Raw genomic sequence first — 27653 nt, 5'->3', positions numbered from 1 at the left:
GGCTCCATTGACTTCAATGGGAGGCGAATTTCGCAAACCTTTAGGTCGAATTTGCGGCCACGGGGTAATTATTAGGGGGTAGCACGTAGTCCCACCACCTGGACAATAGCATAATACATGTATGAGGTGAATTTGGGATCGATAACTACAAGCATTTTTTTTTTATTTGGGAAATTGTTCTGACAATTCAGGACTATGGAGCTAATGAAGGCAATGGAGGAGAGGGAAGGTCAGGGACCAGGGTAGGCAAACAAGAGGGTGCAGGAGATACAGAGCACTGACAGCAGCACCGTAATACAGAGCACTGACATCAGCACCGTGACATACAGCGCTGACAGCAGCTCCGTGACATACAGCGCTGACAGCAGCTCCGTGACATACAGCGCTGACAGCAGCTCCGTGACATACAGCGCTGACAGCAGCTCCGTGACATACAGCGCTGACAGCAGCTCCGTGACATACAGCGCTGACAGCAGCACCGTAAGCAGCCCCAGGAGGAAGTCAGCACAGCACAGGGATGGTGTGATCCCCTCATAATAAGAACCCCCAGGAGGAAGTCAGCACAGCACAGGGATGGTGGGAGCCCCTCATAATAAGAACACCCAGGAGGAAGTCAGCACAGCACAGGGATGGTGGGAACCCCTCATAATAAGCAGCCCCAGTAGAAATATGACACCGCTCAACCTCTTCAAAGAGGAGGGTAGGGGCATATAGTACGGTGTGCTTTTTTGGGTCAGGGAAGTGAGCCAAATGAATTAAGAAGGTCTGTGTGCTTGATTCCAAAAATTGTTTATAGACATATACATGGTCTACTGATCACATGTGTTGAATTCCTCCGAGATCCATGCCTCATTCATTTTTAGAAATGTGAGGTAGTTAACACTGTCGTGAGCTAGGCGAGTACGCTTATCGGTCACAATCCCCCCTGCTGCGCTGAACGTCCTTTCGGACAGGACACTGGATGAGGGGCAAGCCAACAGTTCGATTGCAAATTGGGCAAGCTCTGGCCAGAGGTCAAGCCTGCCCACCCAGTAGTCTAGGGGTTCATCACTCCTCAGAGCGTCCACATCGGCCGTTAACCCAATGTAGTCGGACACCTGACGGTCTAGGCGTTCCCTGATGCTGGATCCGGATGACACCTGTCGATGGGTCGGCTGAAAGAATGACCTCATATCCGAAGTCACCAACACATCTTCAAACCGGCCTCTTCTTGCAGGCGCTGTTGGATTGGTACCCGCAAATCCTTCTCTGGGAGTGGGAATTGCTCCTCTGCCAGCGCACGCAAAAGCAGAATGCAGCATTTCTCGAAGCAAGGCCTGGAAGTGCTGCATTCTGACAGCCCTCTGCGACGGCGGTAACATTTCCGCCATTTTGTGTTTGTACCGGGGATCTAAGTACGTTGCCACCCAGTACTGGTCCTTGACCCTCATGCTTTTTATACGGGGGTCCCTATTAAAACACTGGAGCATGAAGGCCCCCATTTGCACTCAAGCGGAAGGTATGTGGTGGTGGTGGTGTTGTTGGTGGTAGTGTCTTTGGGGGTGCACATAGCAGAGAGTGAAGAAGAGGGTGCAGATCGAGAGGATGAGGAGGGTGCAGAAGAATAAGGCTGAGTGAGCCACTCAACCAAGTCTGGTGCGTCCTTTAAAGTAATTGAACGCACCTTCTGCAACTTCCCACTTTGGCTCAAGGCTGTTGCTCCTGCCCTACCCCTACCACCCCTGCGGAAGGGCCTGCCTCTTCCTCTGCCTGTCATTTTTTAAATCACCCTGTGACAAAACTCTTAGTCCCTATACCGCTGAAGGACTGCTGCAGTATAGGGCAGCGGTCAGCAGTAGTGCACGGCAACCCTATGTATTGTGGACCGATAGCGGTCCTTACAGAACAGCAGACTGTACTGCACTCAGGCCTATGTACCGTAGCACCCTATACCAAGTTACCAGTCCTTATAAAAACTTTTGTGGACCAAGCAGGTTGTGTGTTAGTGTTTAGCAGACTGTGCGTCAGTCCCTATACCGCTGAAGGACTGCTGCAGTATAGGGCAGCGGTCAGCAGTAGTGCACGGCAACCCTATGTATTGTGGACCGATAGCGGTCCTTACAGAACAGCAGACTGTAACGCACTCAGGCCTATGTACCGTAGCACCCTATACCAAGTTACCAGTCCTTATAAGAACTTTTGTGGACCAAGCAGGTTGTGTGTTAGTGATTAGCAGACTGTACGTCAGTCCCTATACCAATGAAGGACTGCTGCAGTATAGGGCAGCGGTCAGCAGTAGTGCACGGCAACCCTATGTATTGTGGACCGATAGCGGTCCTTACAGAACAGCAGACTGTACTGCACTCAGGCCTATGTACCGTAGCACCCTATACCAAGTTACCAGTCCTTATAAAAACTTTTGTGGACCAAGCAGGTTGTGTGTTAGTGTTTAGCAGACTGTGCGTCAGTCCCTATACCGCTGAAGGACTGCTGCAGTATAGGGCAGCGGTCAGCAGTAGTGCACGGCAACCCTATGTATTGTGGACCGATAGCGGTCCTTACAGAACAGCAGACTGTAACGCACTCAGGCCTATGTACCGTAGCACCCTATACCAAGTTACCAGTCCTTATAAGAACTTTTGTGGACCAAGCAGGTTGTGTGTTAGTGATTAGCAGACTGTACGTCAGTCCCTATACCAATGAAGGACTGCTGCAGTATAGGGCAGCGGTCAGCAGTAGTGCACGGCAACCCTATGTATTGTGGACCGATAGCGGTCCTTACAGAACAGCAGACTGTACTGCACTCAGGCCTATGTACCGTAGCACCCTATACCAAGTTACCAGTCCTTATAAGAACTTTTGTGGACCAAGCAGGTTGTGTATTAGTGTTTAGCAGACTGTGCGTCAGTCCCTATACCGCTGAAGGACTGCTGCAGTATAGGGCAGCGGTCAGCAGTAGTGCACGGCAACCCTATGTATTGTGGACCGATAGCAGTCCTTACAGAACAGCAGACTGTACTGCACTCAGGCCTATGTACCGTAGCACCCTATACCAAGTTACCAGTCCTTATAAAAACTTTTGTGGACCAAGCAGGTTGTGTGTTAGTGTTTAGCAGACTGTGCGTCAGTCCCTATACCGCTGAAGGACTGCTGCAGTATAGGGCAGCGGTCAGCAGTAGTGCACGTCAACCCTATGTATTGTGGACCGATAGCGGTCCTTACAGAACAGCAGACTGTAACGCACTCAGGCCTATGTACCGTAGCACCCTATACCAAGTTACCAGTCCTTATAAGAACTTTTGTGGACCAAGCAGGTTGTGTATTAGTGTTTAGCAGACTGTGCGTCAGTCCCTATACCGCTGAAGGACTGCTGCAGTATAGGGCAGCGGTCAGCAGTAGTGCACGGCAACCCTATGTATTGTGGACCGATAGCGGTCCTTACAGAACAGCAGACTGTACCGCACCCAAGCCTATGTACCGTAGCACCCTAGACAGACCAAGTTACCAGTCCTGATAAAGAGCTTTGTGGAACAAGTGAGTTGTGAATGATTAGCAGACTGCAGCAGAAGGGCAGCAGTCAAGTATAATATTCTTTCTATATTTGGAAGAAAGAATATTATACGTGTACAAGCCTATTACCGTACCACTGATACCAGTCCTGAAAAGAACCTTTGTGGAACTAATAGTAACAGCAAGTCTTTAAAATTATCCTCACTGCCTGACACACTGCTTCCTGCCTGTCCCTATACAAATTGGCAAAAAAGAGTAGGCTGGAACGATTAGCTGGAATAGCTCTTTTGTGGACCTGATAGTAACAGCTAATGATGATGATGATGATGATGATGAAGAAAGACTAATCTGGCTGAGCTGTCCCTAAAATAGCAGCATACAGCGCTCTGTCCCTTTATCTAAACTGACAAAAGAAACTCAGGCTGCTGACCTAACACCTATACCAGTCCTGAAAAGAACTTTTGTGTACCAAATAGCTAGCGTTTTCTCTGTCCCTACTCCACACAGGATCCTTTCCCTACAGTGACAGAAGAAAGAATGTAAAATGGCCACCGGATCGGGTGTATTTATAGGTTAGGGGGAATGTCCAAGTGTCCATGAGCTGTCATGTCTCAATTGGTTGTCCTGTAACACATGATAAACGTGTCACGAAAGGTTAAAGTTCTTGTATACATTAAACACGTAAGTCCGCCGGGGCGAACGACGGAAAAAGGCGTTCGAACCCGCGGACGGCGAAAGTCGGAAATTCGCCGCGAAACGACCGCCGGGCGAAACGTTCGTCCATCACTAATTATGAGGTCCAATGTCAAAGTACTTGACCAGTGTAACCCATATATAACACCCTTTTTGACTGTTACAACCCTTCTATACTCCCCTTCCCCTTGAATAAAAGACCACACTATTCTTATAAAGTATAAAAAAAAACTCCAAAATAACTTTATAATATATAACAACATAAATATATAACCACAGAGAAACCACATGTTTCAACCCCAATTTTATTGGGCAGTGACGTTGCTACCTCCATTTCCATTTTACTGCCTCCTCCATAGATAATGACTGTCTCCATGGAGGAAGTATCTATACGTTGAAACCAGAAATGGTTTCACAGACTTTTCAGTGTCCTACAAGCAGAAGCTGCAGAATTCCAGATATTTCATACTCTCCGATTTTCACGACATGTGAATGTGGCATTTGAGGTGATGGGGGCTGTATATGAGAATCCTCATACACAAAGATCACAAGGAAGTGGTCTGAGCAGAGAGTGGACCAGAAGTCTATATGATATCTCATGTGTCATAAGGTGACCATAAAGAAGAACTTTCCATGTCAGGCACTCCGCTCAGCGCAGAGTCCTGCCAGTAATACCGAATATTCAGGGGAGCCGAACAGAACCGATCAGAGCAACATGAACCCCATCACTGGACTGATCTGTATACTGGGGGTCCTGCCAGGTCTGAAGAAGAAACCTATCTTTTCTTTTTCTTTCCTTCTTTCTTTCTTTCTTTCTTTCTCTTTCTTTCTTTCTCTCTTTCTTTCTTTCTTTCTTTCTTTCTTTCTTTCTTTCTTTCTTTCTTTCTTTCTTTCTTTCTTTCTTTCTTTCTTTCTTTCTTTCTTTTTCTTTCTTTTTCTTTCTTTCTTTCTTTCTTTTTTTCTTTCTTTCTTTCTTTCTTTCTTTCTTTCTTTCTTTCTTTTTTTATTTCATTCCTTCCTTCTTTCCATTGTATTTTTTCAGAGATTATATATCTAGTACAGATCTTTGTACAGTAATTTCTCCTCTATAGTCTTATCATGCTCATCTGTCTTTTCTCTCTGTCAGGATTTCTATCACAGACAATCCATGTATGGCAGACTCCAGTAATATGGGCCACAGAGGGCAGTTCGGTCACCTTACCATGTGACTACAGAATCATCGGAGAGATGGACACTTCCACCGGGTCCTACAAGTGGTACAGACACATGGTGAGGAGTAAGGTGGAGGTCACTGAGAACAATATGAAATTCTCTGGAAGACTCTCCAGTGTGGTCAATGATCAGTTCATCCGTGGTCGATCGGCCGCCATCACCCTGCAACGTTTGGAGTTGTCAGACTCCGGGATGTATTACTGTGAAGTTATATTTGAGAACGGTCAAAAAATATCTGGAGAAGGAAATGGGACTTTCCTCAATGTGACAGGTGAGATCTGTATTTACTGTCCTGGTTGTGTAATTATCAATATCTGATCAATAATGAGACAGTGAGATGACCCTTCAGAAGATATCAGATAGGAAATGTAAATTTCATATAAAAAAAAAAGTACTGTCTGTGATACTTTTTTTATTTGCACTAACGTACAATTTTTCAGGACAAGCTTTTAGGGTATGTCCCCTTCTTCAAGGTCCCAGCAGTACGGATTCACAAAAGTTTTAGCAGTATATTAAAAAAAAAAAAAACACAATCTCTGAGGGAAAGGGAAAAAAAGGAAAAAACAAACACATACAAACCAATGTACATGGCAATGGAAATAATACTAGCATAGTTAGTGAGATAAGACAGAGGGAGAGCTACAGACGGGTTGGGGGGGATGGTAGTCACAGAGGGGATCTGTGGTCTGTTGCATAATAAGTAAAGAAGCCCAGGGTTCTGTGCTGGGACCAATCCTATTAAATGTATTCATAAACGACCTGGAGGATGGGAATGGTGTAAACAGTTCAATCTCTGTATTTGCGGAAGATACTAAGCTAAGCAGGGCAATAACTTCTCCGCAGGATGTGGAAACCTTGCAAAAAGATCTGAACAAATGAATGGGGTGGGCAACTACATGGCAAATCAGGTTCAATGTAGAAAAATGTAAAATAATGCATTTGGGTGGCAAAAATATGAATGCAATCTATAGACTGGGGGGAGAACCTCTGGGGGAATCTAGGATGCAAAAGGACCTGGGGGTTCTAGTAGATGATAGGCTCAGCAATGGCATGCAATGCCAACCTGCTGCTAACAAAGCAAACAGAATATTGGCACTAAAAAGGGGATCAACTCCAGAGATAAAACGATAATTCTCCCGCTCTACAAGACTCTGGTCCGGCCGCACCTGGAGTATACTGTCCAGTTCTGGGCACCAGTCCTCAGGAAGGATGTACTGGAAATGGAACGAGTACAAAGAAGGGCAACAAAGCTAATAAAGGGTCTGGAGGATATTAGTTATGCGGAAAGGTTGTGAGCACTGGACTTATCCTCTCTGGAGAAGAGACGCCTGAGAGGGGATATGATTTCAATATACAAATACCGTACTGGTGACCCCACAATAGGGATAAATCTTTTTTGTGGAAGGGAGTTTAACAGAGCTTGTGGCCACTCTTTAAAATTTGAAGAAAAGAGGTTTAACCTTAAAGTGGAGTTCCACCACAAAAAAAATATTCATAGTTAGTAAGGTTGAATAAAGACACCAGTCCATCCAGTTCAACCTGAGTGAGTGTCTACAATTGTCCCTATCCCTGTACACTCACACCAGTCCCTACCCTCAAGGAGCCCACAATCCAAGGTCCCCATTCATATACTAGGGCCAATTTTGGACAGAGGCCAATTAACCTACCTGCATGTCTTTGGATTGTGGGAGGAAACTGGAGTACCCTGAGGAAACCCACGCAGGCACAGGGAGAACATGCAAACTCTAGGCAGGTAGTGCTGTGGTTAGGATTTGAACCAGCGACCCTTCTTACTGCTAGGTGAGAGTGCTACCACTACACCACTGTGCTGCCCGTATTAATGTGCTTAAAAAATATATATATATAAAAATGTATATATGGAGAAGAATTTTTTTTTTTTACTCACCTCTAAATGCCTGTTGCTAGGGGGTCCCTCGTAGTCTGCCTCCATCGTCACCTAGGCTCCTGACGTCACTTCCTGCTGCGCAGAAAGGGAGATCGCCTCTCCCCCCTGCCTCTTGTCAATCATCTGGGACACGTGACAGGTGCCAGATGATTGCTCAGCCAGCCATGGCGTGCGGTGCAGCTCACGCATGCTCAGTCAGTGCCCGGCTGTGAAGCCACAGCCGGGCACCCACAGCTAAAATGAGCGGAGGGGGAGACGAGCGGGGCTTCAATCCCCCGCATCGCTGGACCCTGGGATAGGTAAGTGTCCGATTATTAAAAGTCAGCAGCTGCAGTATTTGTAGCTGCTGACTTTTCTTTTTTCTTTTTTTTAAGCGGAACACTAAAACTACGTAGAGGGTTTTTTTTTACTGTAAGAGCGGTGAGGATGTGGAATTCCCTTCCACAGGCGGTGGTCTCAGCGGGGGGCATCGATAGTTTCAATAAACTATTAGATAAGCACCTGAATGACCGCAACATACAAGAATATACAGTGTAAGCCCCTGTACACACGGTCGGAGATTTCCACAACCAAATCCGTCGGATTCTGCCCGTCGGATTTTGTCTGTCGGATCTTGTCCCAAACTGTTGCATACACACGGTCGGACAAAGTTGGCGAAAAATCCGATCTTTCAGAACGTGATGACGTAATTTCGTTACGATGGGACTACATTCAGGCTAGTAGCCAATAGCTTTGATTTAGGAATTTGATCTGAGCATGCGTGGCACTTGGTCCGATCAAAATTCTCTACACATGATCGGATTAGGTCCGACCGGCCCAGTTGGTCGGGAAATATTTCCAACATGTTGGAAAATTGGGTCCGACGGAGATTCGTACGGAATCAGTCCGATGCATACCACACACAGTCGGATTATCCGACGACACGGTCCGATGGGACACATTCCGACGGATTCTCCGACCGTGTGTACAAGGCTTTATACTGACATATAATCACACGCATGGGTTGGACCTGATGGACTTTTGATGTCTTTTTTTTCGACCTCACCTACTATTCAACTATGTAACTATATATCTAAATTTAGGCTGTTATCTTTCATGTCAAATAGAAGTATCATTCTTCAAAAGTTCAAAAGTTTTCCTTTACTGGATAGTTCTAAAAATTCCCATTAAGAACTAAAACATTGAGGTCTTCTATAGTGTGGTCCAGTTGTGAGAAATGATGTCCTACAGGTGTACATAAATCTTCTTTATGTTCCTTGATGGTGAGTCCTTGCTCACATTCATCCTTGTTCACAACATTTGTCCTGCCAACATAAGATCTTTTACCACATCTTCTGCATTGGATGAGGTACACGACATTACGGTAAGTGCAGTTGTATGACCTTACTGGTCCATTTTGTGTGTGTGACGATTTTATATGGATTGATTTGGTTGCACAGTTTGCAGCGTTTTTTATTGCAGGGTCTGCTTCCATTATTTGTAACTCCATAATCAAAATAAAGATTCCTGCTGATTAGTTTGTGTCTAAAGTTGGGTGGTTATCTGAATGCCAGTATTTAGGGTTGTTGGAATATTTCTTTGCCTGTATTCATCACAACGACTGCGCCCACTTTATCTGCTGGTTTGATGGTGAAGGCCTGATTATTGCGCAAATTGTGTACAGCTTTCCACTCCAGTGGCTAAAGGTTTGTGACATTGGGGGATGTCTAGCTCAGTGGTAGAGGCCTTTTCAGTAAGTTCACAGTGAACAGGAACTTTAGTTTAAGGGCATGGTAGCCCACTTTTATTGAGAGGAACAAAATAAAGTTCATACATGCACTTGGATGCCCAAACAGGAGATCTTCTCCCAAAAACAATAACAAATGAAAAATGCCAAGCCACCTGGCTCTCCCTCTCCAGCAGTACTGCCACTTGGCCATATAACAGGGTTCCAGTACAACTACTGTACCTCTTTTCAGAGAAGAGGTGGGGGTGAACAGAGTTGGGGTGAGGATAGAGAAGAGGGGGTGAGCAGAGTTGGAGGGGATGGAGAAGAGGTGGGGTGAGCAGAGTCGGGGTGAGGATAGAGAAGAGGGGGTGAGCAGAGTTGGAGGGGATGGAGAAGAGGTGCGGGTGAACAGAGTTGGGGTGAGGATAGAGAAGAGGGGGTGAGCAGAGTTGGAGGGAATGGAGAAGGAGGGGTGTGCAGAGTTGGGGTAAGGATAGAGAAGAGGGGGTGAGCAGAGTTGGAGGGGATGGAGAAGAGGTGGGGGTGAGCAGAGTTGGGGTGAGGATAGAGAAGAGGGGGTGAGCAGAGTTGGAGGGAATGGAGAAGGGGGGGGTGAGCAAAGTCGGGGTGAGGATAGAGAAGAGGGGGTGAGCAGAGTTGGAGGGGATGGAGAAGAGGTGGGGGTGAACAGAGTTGGGGTGAGGATAGAGAAGAGGGGGTGAGCAGAGTTGGAGGGAATGGAGAAGGAGGGGTGAGCAGAGTTGGGGTAAGGATAGAGAACAGGGGGTGAGCAGAGTTGGAGGGGGTGGAAAAGAGGGGGGGTGTGAGCAGAGTTGGTGTGAGGATAGAGAAAAGGGGTTGAGCAGAGTTGGAGGGGATGGAGAAGGGGGGGGTGAGCAGAGTTGGGGTGGGGATGGTGAAGAGGGAGTGAGCAGAGTTGGAGGGGATGGAGAAGAGGTGGGGGCGAGCAGAGTTGGGGTGAGGATAGAGAAGAGGGGGTGAGCAGAGTTGGAGGAAATGGAGAAGAGGTGGGGGCGAGCAGAGTTGGGGTGAGGATAGAGAAGAGGGGGTGAGCAGAGTTGGAGGGAATGGAGAAGGGGGGTGAGCAGAGTTGGGGTGAGGATAGAGAAGAGGGGGTGAGCAGAGTTGGAGGGGATGAAGAAGAGGTGGGGGTGAACAGAGTTGGGGTGAGGATAGAGAAGAGAGGGTGAGCAGAGTTGGAGGGATGGAAAAGAGGGTGGTGAGCAGAGTTGGGGTGAGGATAGAGAAGAGGGGGTGAGCAGAGTTGGAGGGGATGGAGAAGGGGGGTGAGCAGAGTTGGGGTGGGGATGGTGAAGAGGGAGTGAGCAGAGTTGGAGGGGATGGAGAAGAGGTGGGGGTGAGCAGAGTTGGGGTGAGGATAGAGAAGAGGGGGTGAGCAGAGTTGGAGGAAATGGAGAAGGGGGGTGAACAGAGTTGGGGTGAGGATAGAGAAGAGGGGGTGAGCAGAGTTGGAGGGGATGGAGAAGAGGGGGGGTGGGCAGAGTTGGGGTGGGGATGGTGAAGAGGGAGTGAGCAGAGTTGGAGGGGATGGAGAAGGGGGGGCTGAGCAGAGTTGGGGTGAGGATAGAGAAGAGGGGGTGAGCAGAGTTGGAGGGGATGGAGAAGGGGGGGGGGCAGAGTGGGGGTGGGGGGTGGAGAAGAGGGAAGTGAAGAGCAGAATTTCTGGTGGACTCATTGTATAGGAGATATTCTGGGTTTTGAGTGACAGTTATTCCAGAAACAGAACACATCTATTTATACATCTTCCATCCTTTGTGTTTTAACATCAGCCTCAGTTTCTGGACCTCCCCCATACACCGTCCAGAATATCATTAGAATGGTCCTGGGGGTTCTGGTGGTCCTGGCTGCCCTGTCTGTCTGCTGTTTCAGTGGAGGTGAGTTGACTCTTCCCCTGTGCCCCTTCTATTGAATGTCTCTCTTTTTTGTTTATTTCATTTATATACTCTATATACAGAGAGATTTATGTATTTGTATATATATTGTCCTGCAGATAAGAAGAATGAGAATCAACGGGAGAGTAAACAATGTGAAGTTAGACTCAACATGACTTTCTCCCAACCAAACGCTCCACCTTCAGAGGAGAAAATGGTATAGACCAGGGGTCTTGAATTAAAATTGACAGAGGTCCGGTCAGCAAAATTTCCACCACGTAGTGCCCCTTTACACCACGTAGTTCTCTTTACACAACTCAGTGCCCATTTACACCCCTGTTACACCACACAGCGGCCCTTTACACCACTGTTACATCACGTAGTGCCCCTTTACACCACTCAGTGCCCCTTTACACCACACAGTGCCCCGTTACACCCCTGTTACTCCATGCAGTGCCCCTTTACACTCCGCAGTGCCACTTTACACCACACAGCTCCCTTTTACACCACACAGAGCTTCTTTACACCCCCTTTACACCACACAGCGCCTCCCTTACTTAACACAGTGCCCCTTTTAATGCAAACCTCCCTTGCGCAGTCCTATGGTACCTTTGGCAGGGCAGAGGCACTAATCATCCTGGGGGGTCCTCTCCCAGGCCTCCAGCCTGGCCACTGATGTCATCCTCGCAGCGTGGGGGAGGAGCTGCAGATCGAGACTGAGGGGCGGGGGTTGCCCAAGTTACCGTGTTAACAAGATTACCCGGCTTTTAATATGAAAAGACTCCCGATCAGGACAGAGAGTGCATTATTGCCAACAGTCCCGATTTTCCCGGGACAATCCCGATTTTGGGACCCTTGTCTTGATCAGAGGCCGTCCCGATTTGAAATTTTGACTTTTTTGTCCAGGGAAATCAGGAATGTTTGGCTTTGCAGCAGTTAGCTCCAGCAAAATGTCCACCGGCGCCGCTGCTAGATTGTTCACCTGGCGAGTGTTCAGTGGCGAGGGGAGGGGGCTCGATCCCTGCAGCCAATGAATCGGCTTCTCTCTTCACAATTGTGAAGACAGGGTTAGCTCCTCTCTCCTATGAACACATGGCGCCACTCGTGGAGTTTGTTCTGCTCTTGTCCCTCTCTGTGTAAAGCCCAGGCCAGCAGTGATATAACTGTAATGTACAGGGGGAGGGTGGTAACTATGTACAGGGGGGTTAATTATGTACGTGGGGATTACTATGTATGGGGGGTTACTATGTACAGGGGGGTTATTATGTACAGGGGGTAACTATGCACGGGGGTAACTATGCACAGGGGGGTTACTATGTACAGGGGGATAACTATGCACGGGGGTTACTATGTACAGGGGGGGTAACTATGTACCAGGGGAACTCTGCTGGGGCACCTGAAGCAAGGACGGACTCTGCTGGGGGCACCTGATGCAAGGACGGACTCTGCTGGGGACACCTGATGAAGGACGTACTCTGCTGGGGACAACTGATGCAAGGACAGGCTCTGCTGGTGGCAGGCGACGTGGCAGGCGACGTGGCAGGTGACATGCTCAGCGGTCCCACTGATTCTGCATTATGGTGAGTTGAATTATTTAATTTTATATTACAATGTAATAATAGAAAAAATGTGCTTCAATCATCCTGACACCATAGCAACCATAATGCCGGGATGATTGAAGCGCTAACGCCAGGTGTTTGAAAATATAACTATCTGCTGATTGTTAAACTCTGGAATACACATATTTCTATTGTGGTGTAGGATGTGGGGCTGCTGTCTTTCCATCCCTCTCCCCCCTTTCCCCATTTCCCCTCCTTTTGCCCCCTTTGCCCCTTTCGCTCTCCATCCCTTCTTCATTTTAGACTCTAACCACACCCCTTTGAGCCACGCCCATTTAAGCCATGCCCACTATTTTGCGTATACCACACTTTGTACTGGGGGTAACTAGGGGGATATGGGTAACTATGTACAGGGGGAGGGGGGCAACTATGTACAGGGGGGTAACCATGGCTCTGCCTGGGACACTGATGTAAGGACTGAGGCTGGGGACACTGGTGTAAGGACTGACCCTGCTTGGGGCAACTGATGTAAGGATTGACTCTGCTGGGGGTACCTGATGTAAGGACGGACTCTGCTGGGGGCACCTGATGCGAGGAGGGACTCTGCTGGGGACACCTAATGCAAAGAGGGACACTGCTGGGGGCACCTGATGCAAGGAGGGACACTGCTGGGGGCACCTGATGCAAGGATGGACTCTGCTGGGGACACCTGATGCGAGGACGGACTCTGCTGGGGGCACCAGATGCGAGGACGGACTCTGCTGGGGGCACCTGATGTAAGGACAGACTCTGCTGGGGACTCCTTGTGCAAGGACGGACTCTGCTGGGGACACCTGATGCCAGGGCGGACTCTGCTGGTGGCAGGCGATGTGGCAGGTGACATGCTCAGTGGTCCCACTGATTCTGCATTATTATGAGTTGAATGATTTCATTTTACATTACAATGTAATAATAGAAAAAATGCACTTCAATCACCCTGACGTCCTGACACCATAGCAACCATGGTGCCGGGATGATTGAAGCGCTAACACCATGTGTTTGAAAATATCTTTATCTGCTGATTGTTAAACTCTGGAATACACATATTTCTATTGTGGTGTAGGATCTGGGGCTGCTGTCCCTCCATCCCTCTCCCTCTCCCCCCTTTCCCTCTCCATCCCTTATTCATCTCAGACTCTAACCACACCCCCTTTGAGCCATGCCCTTTTAAGTCACACCCACTATTTTGCATATACCACACTGATTCTTTGCACGCCACATTTTTCTTTTTTTCTATGCCACGCCTACAAATGCATTCCCCACCCCTAATTATAATGCGACTCCACCTACAGCCAAAAAAAGTGGCCCTAAAAATTTTTTTTTACAATGTTGGAAACTATGAGATTGGGAGTCTTTTCATATGAACAAGCCGGGTAATCACCATGTTGTTAACATACCTTATGCCGATTTGGAGAGAGCTCCCGCTCCTCAGTCCCGATCTGCAGCTCCTCCCTCCAAGTGTGAGCATGACTGGGGTGGGAAGACTGGGAGAGGACACATAGCCGTGGCAACGGCATGGCCACAGTCCAGACAAGACTGTCACTTGGTTCAGTTCCAGACCGCAGTCCGCCATTTAGTAACCGCTAATCGCTAGTATAGGCAATATTCAACCCACTGAGCTGTGATAAAGGAATTTCAGATATGAGGATGAGATTGGGGGAGCCGTGAGAAAATCAGTGGAGCAGAAAAACCCTGAAAATGATGTCTCTGATTGGCAATGGTTGTCTTACTACCCAAGAAAATTAAGATTACATTGGCTCAACTTATATTGTAGGAATCTTTAAAAACACCCTCAGCAGATGCACCCTCTTCCAACCAAAAGATTCATCACAATATTCCCATGATTCACCACCATATTCCAACCTGCTCACATGCTCTCAGTTCCCCAGCACTGCCCCTTCTATATATTCCTAATATATAGATATATAGAGCAGCTCCATCCCTACAGGATCTGCAGGAACTGACAGATCAGCTGCACATTCACGAGCAACAATCTGGGAAATGATGTCCTTCTTCCTCCTATGGACCATAAAATGCCTCCAATTATCAGTGGTGGGCCGGCTTGACAAAGAGGAGGTCCTTTGAAATGCATTGCCACCCTGCCGTAATGTGAAGCCATTCCATAAGTGTACAGATCGGTGGCGGATGCTGTTTCCTGTCTGCCAAACGGGTCCACAGAAACCTTTACCAGGGCTGGTCAGCTGCTGTATTACACAGTAACCATGGATTGCCTTCTACATCGGGCTCTCTGTACATACTTTGGTTGGACACAAGCTGATTTACTGTAAGTGTGCTATTGCTTTTACCAAAATAAATGTATACAGCTTTTAACCATGATCCCACGCCCTTGTCTGTCTTTCTTTTTACAAAAACACAAATGTTTTTTTTTTTTGTATGTTTTTATTAAAAAAATTTGTGGTAGAAATAGAAGATGGTGGCACACAGCACAACGCCAATGTAGTAAGAAAATAATCACATGGATAATCTGGTGTATATGTTGGCACAGGACAACCACCAGATTCTTTTCAATGGAAACTGGGTCAAAATGGGTCTACATATCGGGTGGAAGGATTCGAGAAGCACACACAGACTGCTATAGGTAATGTATTCTATGAAGAAGGGCCTCCAGTTTAGGGGTAAGCCCCATTGTGAATGACCTAAGCCCACTTACTCAGTAGTAAAGTCCCAGGGACATTTGTCTAAGGGTTTGTTCTTTCCTTGGGATGGAATAATGGAAGGTGTGATTTTAATTAGTCTCAGGGTTGGTTCTTTCCTCAGGGTGGAATAATGGAAGGTGTCAGTCACTTTATAGAAGAATCTAGAAAGGAAGGGAAGGGAAGAGGAGGGGACAAAGGATAGCCATATCCCTCAATGATACCATATTCTACAGACCTTTCCTAGGATTTTAATACAATCATATTGGAACCATACTGTGTCCCACTGCCAACTGGGTGCTGGAATGTCCATTTCTGTACCTGGCTTGGTCTTCTTTGATGCTTTGTTAAGCAGATTGACCTGCTGCCCAATGGGAACACTACGCCAGAACCTTTGCTGCAAAACCCTAACCACTCCTGGCTGGTACGTAATATTCCCGCAGGTCATTAATGGATAGAGGTGTTCCCAGACTCTTAGTCCTCTGATCTGGGTGTTTGATCTTTTATCAGATCCAGAGCACAACAAAACATCCCAAACTCCGCTTGAGTACTTTTGTCATATACCGCTTCCTCCCATTCTGAATATAGATATTAGATATTCAAACCGCTAACAAAAAAACACAAGACAATACTCGTTTGGTTGCTGAACATGGGCTGTTTATTGAAAACACAGGTAATACTCAGGACAATCCCCCCCCACCTTTGCATTTCAGGCAGGGTAGACTGTCCAATCAGCAGTGAGAGCTGTTGAAGGAATTCGCCCCCACCAATCTCACAGTTAATATACATACACATCCCATAATATCCAAGGCAGACAGACACAATAGAACATTGGAATACAGCCACACCCCAAACGACCCAGCAAAGAGTGCACAACAAAATTACACAATATACCAACCAGTCAAGCTGGCAGAGACCATCATGGCCTCCTTAATAATGTCCTTTTGCATTACATAACGGAATATCTTCCTAAGTGCTTGTAGCTCCCTAAAATGCCAGGGCCCATAGTCTGTAGACAAGAGGCTAGCCGTCAGTCCCCTCCAAAAGCCTCTGTCTATGAGTCTGCCACACGGAGTGTGTGGAGTGAGAGTGTGAACAGAGAATGGTCAGGAAACACTTATAAAGCAAAGTGTCAATGAGTATCCACTACTGCCTCCTCCATAGATAATGACTGTCTCTGTGGAGGAAATATCTATACATTCTGCCCCGAAGCAGCTTCATAGACTATTCAGTGTCATACAAGCAGGAGGTGCTGAATTCCAGATATGTCATACTCTCTAACCCTCATTATTATATGTGAATGTGGCTGATGAGGTGACGGGGGGTGTATATGAGAATCATTACAGACAGAGATCACTGGGAAGTGGTCTGATCAGAGAGTGGACCAGAGGTCTACGTGACATCTCGTAAGGTGACCACAGAGAGAACTTTCCGTCCCGGACACTCCGCCCAGCGCAGAGTCCTGCCAGTAATACCGAATATTCAGGAGAGCCGAACAGAATCGATCAGAGCAACATGAACCCCATCACTGGACTGATCTGTATGCTGGGGGTCCTGCCAGGTCTGAGGAGGAAATTGTATTTATTCTTTCTTTCTCCTCTATAGTCTTGGTCATTGGTATTTGCTGCCTGACGAGATATCTGTCTATCTTCTGTATCTATCAATCTATCTATCTTTCTTTTTCTATCTATCTATCTATCTATCTATCTATCTATCTCTCTATCTACATATCTTTTCTTTCTTTCTTTCTTTCTTTCCTTCTTTCTTTCTTTCTTTCTTTCTTTCTTTCTTTCCTTCTTTCTTTCTTTCTTTCTTTCTTTCTTTCTTTCTTTCTTTCTTTCTTTATTTCTTTATTTCCTGCTATCCTAATATTCTATCTGTCTGTCTGTCTGTCTGTCTATCTATCTATCTATCTATCTATCTATCTATCTATCTATCTATCTATCTCTCTATCTACATATCTTTTCTTTCTTTCTTTCTTTCCTTCTTTCTTTCTTTCCTTCTTTCTTTCTTTCCTTCTTTCTTTCTTTCTTTCTTTCTTTCTTTCTTTCTTTCTTTCTTTCTTTCTTTCTTTCTTTCTTTCTTTCTTTCTTTCCTTCTATCCTAATATTCTATTTGTCTGTCTGTCTGTCTATCTATCTATCTATCTATCTATCTATCTATCTATCTATCTATCTATCTGTCTCTTTTAATCTATCTACATATCTTTTCTTTTCTTTTCTTTCTTTCTTTCTTTCTTTCTTTCTTTCTTTCTTTCTTTCTTTCTTTCTTTCTTTCTTTCTTTCTTTCTTTCTTTTGTTCTTTCTATCCTAATATTCTATCTATCTATCTATCTATCTATCTATCTATCTATCTATCTATCTATCTATCTATCTATCTACATATATTTTTCTTTCTTTCTTTCTTTCTTTCTTTCTTTCTTTCTTTTTTTCTTTCTTAATATTCTATCTATCTATCTATCTATCTATCTATCTATCTATCTATCTATCTATCTATCTAGGATTATACATCTAGTACAGATCTTTGTACAGTAATTTCTCCTCTATAGTCTTATCACACTCATCGGTTTTTCTCTCTGTCAGGATTTCTATCACAGACAATCCATGTATGGCAGACTCCAGTAATATGGGCCACAGAGGGCGACTCCATATCCTTACCGTGTGACTACAGAATCGATGGAGAGAATGCTACTATTGGGTCCTACAAGTGGTACAGACACACAGTGTGGAGTGGGGTGGAGATCTCTGAGAATGATGAGGATTTCTCTGGAAGACTCTCCAGAGTGAACATCGATCAGTTCTTCCATGGACGATCGGCCGCCATCACCCTGCACAGTGTGGAATTGTCAGACTCCGGGATGTATTACTGTGAAGTTTCATTGCAAATCGGCCAACAAATATCCGGAGATGGAAATGGGACTTTCCTCAATGTGACAGGTGAGATCTGTATTTACTGTCCTGGTTGTGTAATGATCAATATCTGATCAATAATGAGACAGAGAGATGACCCGATGGGCATCTCAGTCTCTCAGTGAGCCGCTCCCCGCCTCTCCACAGCTCAGCGCTCCAATGAGTGTGGAGAATCAGAGCAGGAGAGATGCTGGCTGACAGGCACCAGCTCGGGGAGGAGAGAGAACCGAGCCATCGGCGGTGTTCGATCGCTCGTTTCTGAGTGCAGGTCTGGTCACAGAAGGGTTTTGTTTCGGATGGAGTGTGGAAGTGCATGCCTTATATCCCTGACAATAAAGTAGTGAGATGAGCGGAGGGTTCCCCCCACTAATTGTTTCTCTGTTGTACTGTATTGGAATTGGCATATAAATGGCTAGATTTGCCTCCTACATTGTGTGCAATATCTACCATTTCCCTCTTACATTCTGTTGACGTCTTCTGTAGCTTTATTCCCGGCCTGCTATTCTGCGTAATCTCTGTATTTATGCATCTGTTGCCTATCGATCTGAAAAATGATTCCCATCCTGGGATGCCCTGTCTATCTGCCCTGTCTATCTGTAATAATAATAATAATAATATAAAAAAATGGTGCGCTAATTCAAGAAGCTATATACAAATATGCAGGAATTACTATAACTAATAAAAAAAATAAAAAATAAAAAAAGCAGTAATATGCGATAATGTTGTAAAGCAATGATAAAGTGCACTAATTCAAGATGCAATTGCAAGAAAAATAAACAAATATGCATGAATGATGTTAGAAAGTTTCTGTAATCTAATATATAATATTCGTCAATTAACAAATATTAACAGATGTATGAATGGATTAGATCTTTATAGAATTATTGAGGTGAATATATTTATTTATATCTTCTAGGTATGGATAAAGTGAAATTATATAGACTCCTATACTTGTAAAAGTATACATATTGTTATAGGCATTTCTATGGAGTGCCAACATGTGTTAGTAATTCATTTGAGTTGGTTCCCCTCCCCCCATCACATGAGTGGAAACATTTCACATTTCTTAGGATGCAAAAGATTGTGTATTTGTGAAAATATAAGTTCATTATATTACAATATTTATTGATTAGGATATTAATAAGAACATTGGGGTTTCAATGAATATTATATATATATATATATGTAATATTTGATCTTATGTTAAAGGAAACTTATATTGTATATGTTAAATGGTTTCACACATTGTTCTTGCCCACTCCTGAGGAATGTCATTGCATAGAGACGGAACTGAACAACCCCAATCCTTGTGTGAGAGTTGGGAGGGAAGCTATGTCTCATTAGAAGAGTACAATAAGACTCAGAAGAACTGAGTTTTTACACAAGAACTGAACGAACTTTCTTGGAACTTTCCTCATCAATATGAATTATTTAATATATCAATATTAATACCAAAAAAATGGTAATCAACAAATGATTATCCCTCATTCAACATAATTTTCAGAATATCGATATTAATACCATAAAAAGGTATTTTAACAGTGGCGACCCTTAGCCAGTTTCATTTTGTCTGAATATCGAACATTTTTGAACTATTTCTCCTACCGCTTGAAGACAGGGAAGATAAGTAAGACAAGCATTGATTATGCAGTAAAGCTTCCAGTAGGTAAAAAAACAGCAAATAAACTATCGGCATCATCGAATGAACCTGGAATCATAGAATTATCAGAATTGGTGACACGTTTGTACAAGTGCAGGAAAACTCTTGATGACATAATTTCCTGCCAAGAGAGGAAACGTGTGTTACATGAAGGAAGTCTGTTCTAAATTGGTAAGTAATACATTTTATTGATGAATTATCTAGTGAGAGTAAATTAGAATTCAAAAATCTGTCAAAATGTGTTAAAGATGATGAATTATGTTGTTACACGTTCAATTAATGTTTACAGGCTAATATTAAGATACAAAAATCAAAATTTACTGTTAAGAGATTAAACAAACAGATTAGGAATTTGATGAAGTTAGTTAACATTTATGACACAATGATATTAGGAGTTCCTAGTAATGTTGTTTGTGCAAAAAGGAAAACAAAGACTCAGCAGGATAACAGTGTATGGGTTAATTGTCTGATTTTGATTTGTTAAGATTGTGGTATGTAAAATTAATAAGTAAATGAAGGCATATTTTGCATTAGTAAATTCAAAATAATGATAATGCATTCTGTTTCAGGATCTGACTTGTAAGCCACCAAAAGAAGAGAAATTAAATATTTCTAGACCTTCCAGATGAAAACAAACCCTTGAAGCTTAAGAATATCAGTTCTGGGAGAAGATTTGACAGGAGATTAATTCCTTATAATTATTTATTTTTATTTTTATGTTCAATAAAGTTTTTCCAATTTTACAGAGTGCAGGAAGAAGAAAAAGAAGAAGAAGAAAAAAAAACTCAAGATCTATAATAAGAGACTTCTAAAAACAATTGACACTTGACTACTGATGAAATAATTTATCCATCAGATATATTGCAGTTTTATATATAAACATTTTTATGTGACATGATATGTTTATCATATCAAGATGAGATATTTTTTACACATCAACTTTTACAATCACATATAGTGTATTTTCAGAGTTGAAAGGGTTAAACATCCTTACAATAGAGCCATTTTAGTTAGGAGGAACATCTTGTGTTAATTAAGATAACAATAAATGTTTTTCTAAAGTCATATAGAAAAGTTAGGACTAACTTTACATTGTAATATGTATTTATTTATAAAATCATCTCACATATATGAATGAATTGAAATTAAGAAACATATTTTAAGTTCAAATTTTGACAAGATTATTTGAAAGGTTGTATGGATTATAGATTTATGCTAAACACAATTTGGAGGGAAAGTATGAATATAATATTTCTGAATTGACATCCATACTTCAAAAGTATTGTACAACAATGTTACATTTACGAATTTATGAATATTAAGGGGATTGATTTACTTGGTAAAAGAAAAAGAAAATAATAAGGGTGAAAATATTTTAAGGTATTTGAAGCAATACCTTATATAGAATCAAAATTGAAAATATATTCAAATCAATTATCTAAAAGCATGTATAGATACGAAGGAGATGCGGCTGTAAATGGATTTAGATAAGAAAATGATTAAGATTGTTTAATCAATAAATTTGAGAGGGAGATGTTAGAAAGTTTCTTTTATCTAATATCCATCAACTAAGAAATATTAACAAATGCATGAATGGATTTGATCTTTATAGAATAATTGAGTTGAACATATATATATATATATATACCGTATATACTCGAGTATAAGCCGAGATTTTCAGCCTCTTTTTTGAGGCTGAAAGTGCCCCCCTCGGCTTATACTCGAGTCATCGCTGTCTGCCCGCTCGATCAGCGTGTCGAGCAGACAGACAGCGGCCATTCTATGATTCAAAAGCCGCGCCTCCGGCTCCGCCTTCGCCTGTGATAGGCGGAACACTGAATTTCCCAGCAGCCTGTGTTCCGCCTATCACGGGCGTCGTCTCATCCTCGTACTACGGACGAGGATGATACGACGTCCGTGATAGGCGGAACACAGCCTGCTGGGAAATTCAGTGTTCCGCCTATCACAGGCGAAGGAGGAGGCGCGGCTTTTGAATTTTACAATGGCCGCCGACGAAGAGGGCACGGGACGGAGGCAAGGCAAGGCACGGGACGGGACGGGACGGGACGGGACGGGACGAAGGCAAGGCACGACACGGGACGGAGGCTCGGGACAAAGGCTTGGGACACAGGTAGGCTGGACACACACACACACACACACACACACACACACACACACACACACGGATGGAGACACACACACACGGATGGATGGATGGATGGAGACACACACACACACACACACACACACAGGGATGGATGGATACACACACACACAGGGATGGATGGATGGATGGATGGATGGAGACACACACACACAGGGATGGATGGATGGATGGATGGAGACACACACACACAGGGATGGATGGATGGATGGATGGAGACACACACACACAGGGATGGATGGATGGATGGACACACACACACACAGGGATGGATGGACGGACACACAGGGATGGACGGACACACAGGGATGGACGGACACACACACAGGGATGGACAGGCATGTCTCACCCTCGGCTTATACACGAGTCAATAAGTTTGCCAGTTTTTTTGGGGGTAAATTGGGGGCCTCGGCTTATATTCGGGTCGGCCTATACTCGAGTATATACGGTATATATATATATATATATATATATATATCTTCTAGGTATGGATAAAGTGAAATTATATAGACTCTTATAAACTTGTAAAAGTATACATATTGTTATGCACATTTATATGGAGAGCCAACATGTGTTAGTATTTAATTTGAGTTGGTTTCCCCTCACCTTCCCCATCACATGAAGAGAAAGGTTTCACATTTCTTAAGATGCAAAGGAGTGTTTATATATGAGAATATACGTTGGGGTTTCAATTAATTATATATATATAATATATATATGTCTATATATATATATATATATATATATATATATATATATATATATATAGTATATATATATGTCTATATATATGTCTATATATATATATATATATATATATATATATATATATATATATGTGTGTGTATTTATGAAAATCTAAGTTCATTATATTACAATATTTCTTGATTAGGATATTAATAAGAACATTGGGTTTTCAATGAATATATATATATATATATATATATATATATGTCGTATTTGATCTTATGTTAAAGGAAACTTATATTGTATACGTTAAATGGTTTCACACATTGTTCTTGCCCATTCTTTAGGAATGTCAATGCATAGAGACTGAACAACCCCCAACCTCCAAACCACAAATATAAAGTGTGGGTCAGATTTTAGGAGTAAAAGACTAATAACAGAAGGACAGTTGAGTAGAGATGTTCTTGAGACATCATGAGACATTGAAGGAAGCTGGCACAACTACACACACACACACACACACACACACACACACACACACACACACACACACACACACACACACACACACACACACCCAAACACACATTTGATTCAATATTCATCATAAGAGTATAATACACTATTGATGCTATTTTTACATTCTATATTTTCTATATCGTTCATGTAATATTTTGCTATTTTTATTATTAAATCAATTGAGTTTTTACACAAGACAGACTTTCTTGGAACTTTTCTCATCAATATGAATTATTGAATATATCAATATTATTACCATACAATCAACAAATGATTATCCCTCGCACAAAAAAATGCAGTAATATGCGATAATAAGTGAAACAGTGATGAAGTGCACTAATTCAAGAAGGTAAGCAGCAAAAATAGACAAATATGCATAAATGCCTATCCCTAATAATAAATAAAAAGAAATAAAAATTGAGGTAATATGCTATATGTGAAACAGTGATAAAGTGCACTAATTCAAGAAGCTAAACCGCAAGAATAGACAAATATGCATAAATTATTATCCCTAATTAAAAAAAAAAAATACAATAATATGCGATAATATGTGAAACAGTGATAAAAGTGCTTTATTCAAAAGAAGATATTCATCTGATTTTACATAAAAAATTATAAAATATCTGCTTTTGATTCAAGCACTTGTATCACTGTTTCACATATTATCGCATATTATTTTTTTTGTTTGTTTTTTTTTGGGGGGGGGGGGGGGTGTAGTCATTCATGCATGGTCATTCATGCATAGTTATTTATGCATATTTTTCAAATTCTGCTGCATTGCGTCTTGAATTGGTGCATTTTATTATTGTTTCACAACATTATCACATATTACTGCATTTTTTTTAAAGACATATTTGTCTATTTTTGCTGCATAGCTTCTTGGATTAGCACACCATTTTTTATTATTATTATTACATATAAAAAAAATACACAGCGCATCACATGATGGGAATCATTGTGCTTTCAGATCAAGGGGCAATAGATGCATAAATACAGAGATTGCAGAGACTAGCCGGCCAGGAATAGGGAAGAGGGAAATGATAGACATTGCACACAATGTAGGAGGCAAATCTAGCTATTTATAGACCAACCCCAACACAGCACAAGAAACCAGTAGTGGGGAACCCTCCACTCATCTCTTTGCTTTATTGTCAGGGATATAAGGCATGCCTAGACCAGAAAGGCATCATGTGACCTAAGACCTCTGTAGAGTGAGGAGAGCCCGGTGTAGATGGTGACAAAAGTATCCACCTTTTCCTATTTCCCACGAAAGGGATCTCTCTGTATACAGCACGATGCATGGGTCTCTCTGTATACAGCACGATGCATGGGTCTCTCTGTATACAGCACAATGCATGGGTCTCTCTGTATACAGTACGATGCATGGGTCTCTCTGTATACAGCACGATGCATGGGTCTCTCTGTATACAGCACGTTGCATGGGTCTCTCTGTATACAGTACAGTACATGGATCTCTTTACAACACAGTACAGTGCAGTCATCTCTCTATATACACCCCCTATAGCTGATGGTATTCTGCATTGTTACTGCATTGCTGGGATTTGTAGTCCTCCAGACAGTGGTGGAACTACCAGGTTTCTTGCACCGGGTCTTTGAGGTTTCTATTTTCACCTCTCGTTAAATACACACATTTTCTGCTAACTCTCAGCATATATGAGGAAAAATAAAACATTCCAATTGTGCTACACCAATGGGATATTCGAATTAGTCACTCCTTGATTTCTACCTCCCTGAACTCCATATCAGATCTCATGGTCACCACTCCCAAAGTGACTCTATCGCTACCCCAGCACCAATTAAAGAAAAACCTTACACACAGCAGGGAGCAATGATGAAAATTCAGCCACAGCGACCCCCTTTGGTGGGATGACTATTATACAACATAACTGAAGCAGAACTTGCAGCAGACTTGCAGAATGTTTGATCTGGAGTCATACAATGTAGACTTTCTGCAATTGTGCAACAAACTTGTGAAGCCTGGCAAGTCTAGCAAGAGCTTAGCAAGTCATTTTCATGCTTGCAGCACAATTACTTGCTATCAGGGTTGGTATCAGTGTGGATTGGACACACCAGAAGTTGTTTAATACCAAGTCTATTGAGGCTGCTCTGGGGATTATTGGGAGTGAAGAGCAGAACTTGTGGTGGACTCATTGTATAGGAGATATTCTGGGCTTTGAGTGAAAATTATTCCAGACACAGAACATATCTATTCATACATCTTCCATCCTTTGTTTTAGCATCAGCATCAGCTTCAATTTCTGGACCTCCCCCGTACACCGTCCAGAATATCATTAGAATGGCCCTGGGGGTTCTGGTGGTCCTGGCTGCCCTGTCTGTCTGCTGTTCCAGTGGAGGTGAGTAGAATTTTCCCCTGTGCCCCTTCTATTGAATATCTCTCTGTTAGGGTTATTTAATTTATATATTTATATACTCTATATACAGAGAGATTTATGTATTTGTATATATATTGTCCTGCAGATAAGAAGAATGGGAATCATGACTCGGAGAGTAAACAAAGTGAAATGAAACTCAACATGACTTTCTCCCAACCAAATTCTCCACCTTCAGAGGAGAGTATGGTATAGACCAGGGGTCTTGAATTAAAATATACTGAGGTCCGGTCAGCAAAATTTCCTTCCAGCCGAGGTCTGAATCTCATTAGCACTATAACACACCATGGTCCCCCTTTACATCTTCAGCGTACCTTTCACACAGTGGTCCCCTTTACATCACAGTCCCACAAAGCAGTCCCACAGTGTCCTCAGTTCCCCTTCACAACACTGCCCCCTTTTATATTGCAGTGCCCTTTACACAAAAGTGCCAATTTACACGACACAGTGCCCATTTACACCACAAAGTGCCTCTTTACACCATATAGTGCCCCTTTACACCCCTGTTACACCATGCAGTGTCCCTTTACATCACTCAGTGCCCCTTTACACCACACAGGTCCCTTTTACACCACACAGTGCCCCTTTACACCCCTGTAGCACCACACAGCACCCCTTTACACCACTGTTACACCACGTAGTGCCCCTTTACACCACTCAGTGCTCCTTTACAACACACAGCGCCCCTTTACACTCTGGTTACACCACGCATTGCCCTTTTACACCACTCAGTGCACCTTTACACCACACAGTGCCCCTTTACACCCCTGTAGCACCACACAGCACCCCTTTACACCACTGTTACCCCACGTAGTGCCCCTTTACACCACTCAGTGCTCCTTTACAACACACAGCGCCCCTTTACACTCTGGTTACACCACGCATTGCCCTTTTACACCACTCAGTGCACCTTTACACCACACAGTGCCACTTTACACCACACAGCTCCATTTTACAGCACACAGCGCTGCTTTACACACCCTTTACACCACACAGCGCCCCTTTACATCACGCAAGCCTCCCTTACACAGTCCTATGGTACCTTTGGCAGGGCAGAGGCACTAATCATCCTGGGGTGTCCTCCCCCGGGCCTCCAGCCTGGCCACCGATCTCATCCTCACAGCGGGTGGGAGGAGCTGCAGATCGAGACTGAGGGGTGGGAACTGCCCAAGTTATCATGTGAACAAGATTACCCGGCTTTTAATATGAAAAGACTGCCACTCTCTCCCGGTTGGGACAGAGAGTGGGAGTTTTTTCGAATGAACAAGCATGGTAATCACCATGTTGTTAACATACCTTGTGCCAATCGGGAGAGAGCTTCTGCCCCACAGTCCTGATCTGCAGCTCCTCTCACCCAGTGTGAGCATGACTTCGGTGGCTGGGGTGGGAAGACCGGGAGAAGACACACAGCCGTGGCAGTGGCAGGTCTGTGGTCCAGACAAGACTGTGACTTGGTCCGGTTCCAGACCGCAGTCGGCCATTTAGTAACTGCTAATCGCTAGTATAGACAATATTCAACCAACTGAGCCGTGATAAAGAAATGTCAGATATGAGGATGAGATTGGGGGAGCTGTGAGGAAATCAGTGGAGCAGAGACACCCTGAAAATGATGTCTCTGAATGACAATTGTTGTCTTACTACCCAAGAAAATGCAGATTACATTGGCACAACTTATTATATTGTAGGAATCTTTAAAAACACCCTCAGCAGCTGCACCCTCTTCTGGCCAAAAGATTCATCACAATATTCCCATGATTCACCACCATTTTCCAACCTGCTCACATGCTCTCAGTTCCCCGGCACTGCCCCGCCTCCCCCTTTCTATATATTTCTAATATATAGATATATAGAGAAGCTCCACCCCCCTGATCTGTAGGAACTGACAGATCAGCTGCACATTCACCGGCAACAATCTGGGACATTATGTCCTTCTTCCTTATATGGACCATAAAATGCCTCCAGTTATCAGTGGTGGGCCGGCTTGACAAAGAGGAGGTCCTTTGAAATGCGTTGCCACTCTGCCATAATGTGCAGCCATTCCAAGAGTGTACAGATCGGTGGCGGATGCTGTTTCCTGTCTGCTAAATGGATCCACAGAAACCTTTACCAGAGTATGTCAGCTGCTATGTT

General features: G+C 43.7%; 1 protein-coding gene across 1 annotated transcript; it reads left to right on the top strand.

Moving 5' to 3' along the window:
* The first annotated feature begins 4830 nt into the window (after positions 1–4830).
* LOC143926948 (natural cytotoxicity triggering receptor 3-like) lies at positions 4831–12136 on the top strand. Its single transcript, XM_077450978.1, has 4 exons — positions 4831–4943; positions 5309–5665; positions 10820–10924; positions 11041–12136. The coding sequence occupies exons 1-4, from the start codon at positions 4898–4900 to the stop codon at positions 11142–11144; spliced, it is 612 nt and encodes a 203-aa protein (XP_077307104.1). The 5' UTR covers positions 4831–4897; the 3' UTR covers positions 11145–12136.
* The last annotated feature ends 15517 nt before the right edge of the window (positions 12137–27653 follow it).

The sequence above is a fragment of the Lithobates pipiens genome, unplaced genomic scaffold (assembly GCF_037356315.1).
Source record: "Lithobates pipiens isolate NorthernLeopardFrog02 unplaced genomic scaffold, aLitPip1_a1.2 Scaffold_23, whole genome shotgun sequence".
NCBI lineage: Eukaryota > Metazoa > Chordata > Amphibia > Anura > Ranidae > Lithobates > Lithobates pipiens.
This window is presented reverse-complemented; position numbering and strand designations above follow the sequence as displayed.